The 1,121-nt window shown below is 40.7% G+C and overlaps 1 protein-coding gene across 7 annotated transcripts in view; it reads left to right on the top strand.

Annotated features, from left to right (window-relative positions):
* The window catches only part of NRF1 (nuclear respiratory factor 1), a 38,005-nt gene that overhangs the window by 14,756 nt on the left and 22,128 nt on the right, over nt 1–1,121 (top strand). For all 7 annotated transcript variants that reach the window (XM_015629250.3, XM_033514612.1, XM_015629248.3 and 4 more), the window contains exon 7: nt 557–658. In XM_015629250.3, coding sequence (XP_015484736.1) covers nt 557–658 — 102 coding nt within the window. The remainder of the gene's footprint in view (nt 1–556; nt 659–1,121) is intronic.

The following is a 1,121-nucleotide window of genomic DNA, read 5'->3' as shown; positions in this document are numbered from 1 at the left end:
CCAACCTGGCCTTGGACACTTCCAGGGATCCAAGGAATGGATTCCAGGGAATGGGGAGCAAGGAGGGTGTGCAGGGAATTCTGAACCAATTCTGGAAGGGTGGGAGAAGGGAATTAATGCTTAAAGGACCTTGAAGATCCTCTTGTTGCCATGGCAGGGACAATTTCCTCATCCCAGGTTGCTCCAAACCCTCTCCAACCTGGCTTTGGACACTTCCAGAGATCCAAGGAATGGATTCCAGGGAATGGGGAGCAAGGAGGGTGTGCAGGGCATTCTGAGCCAATTCTGGAAGGGTGGGAGAAGGGAATTAATGCTTAAAGGACCTTGAAGATCCTCTCATTGCCATGGCAGGGACAATTTCCACATCCCAGGTTGCTCCAAACCTTCTCCAACCCAGCTTTGGACCCTTCCAAGGATCCAGGGACAACCAAAACCAACTTTTCCAACATCACCATAAATTCCTTTATTCTTTTCCATCTGAGATCCCCTTTCCCTGAGCTCTGGGGACATTTCCTGAGGTAACAGATGCTGTTTTGTGCTGTTTTGTCCTCCACAGGTTGGCACCGGTGCCACGGTGGCCACGTTGGCCGACGCCTCCGAGCTGCCCACCACGGTCACCGTGGCACAAGTCAATTATTCTGCCGTGGCTGACGGAGAGGTGAGGAGCTGAATTTCCTTCCATATCTCAAATTTGCATTTATTTTTCCCCCTTTTCTTTAAAAAAAAAAATCAAATCATTCAAATTTAATAATCCCATTTTTTTTTTGGCATTTTTATGCTTAAATCTGAACGCTCAACATTTATTTTTTCCTTTTTTTTTAAATCAAATAATTCAAATTCAATAATCCAAAGTAAGTCAAAGGTCTGAATTTCATATATAAATATATTTTTATATATACACTTTCTGTAGATTATTTATTTAAGGTTTGGAGGGGATTTTTTGGCATTTCCATGCTTAAATCTGAATGCTCAAAATTGCAAACATTAATTTTTTCCCATTTTTTTTAAATCAAATCATTAAAATTCAATAATCCCATTTTTTTTATACACCTCCTGTACACTATTTATTTAAAGTTTTTATTTTTGGCATTTTCATGCTTAAATCTGAATGCTCAACATTT

This window comes from Parus major, chromosome 1A (assembly GCF_001522545.3).
Source record: "Parus major isolate Abel chromosome 1A, Parus_major1.1, whole genome shotgun sequence".
In the NCBI taxonomy this organism is placed as follows: domain Eukaryota; kingdom Metazoa; phylum Chordata; class Aves; order Passeriformes; family Paridae; genus Parus; species Parus major.
The sequence above is the reverse complement of the archived record's forward strand: the minus strand, read 5'-3'. Positions and strand labels throughout refer to the sequence as shown.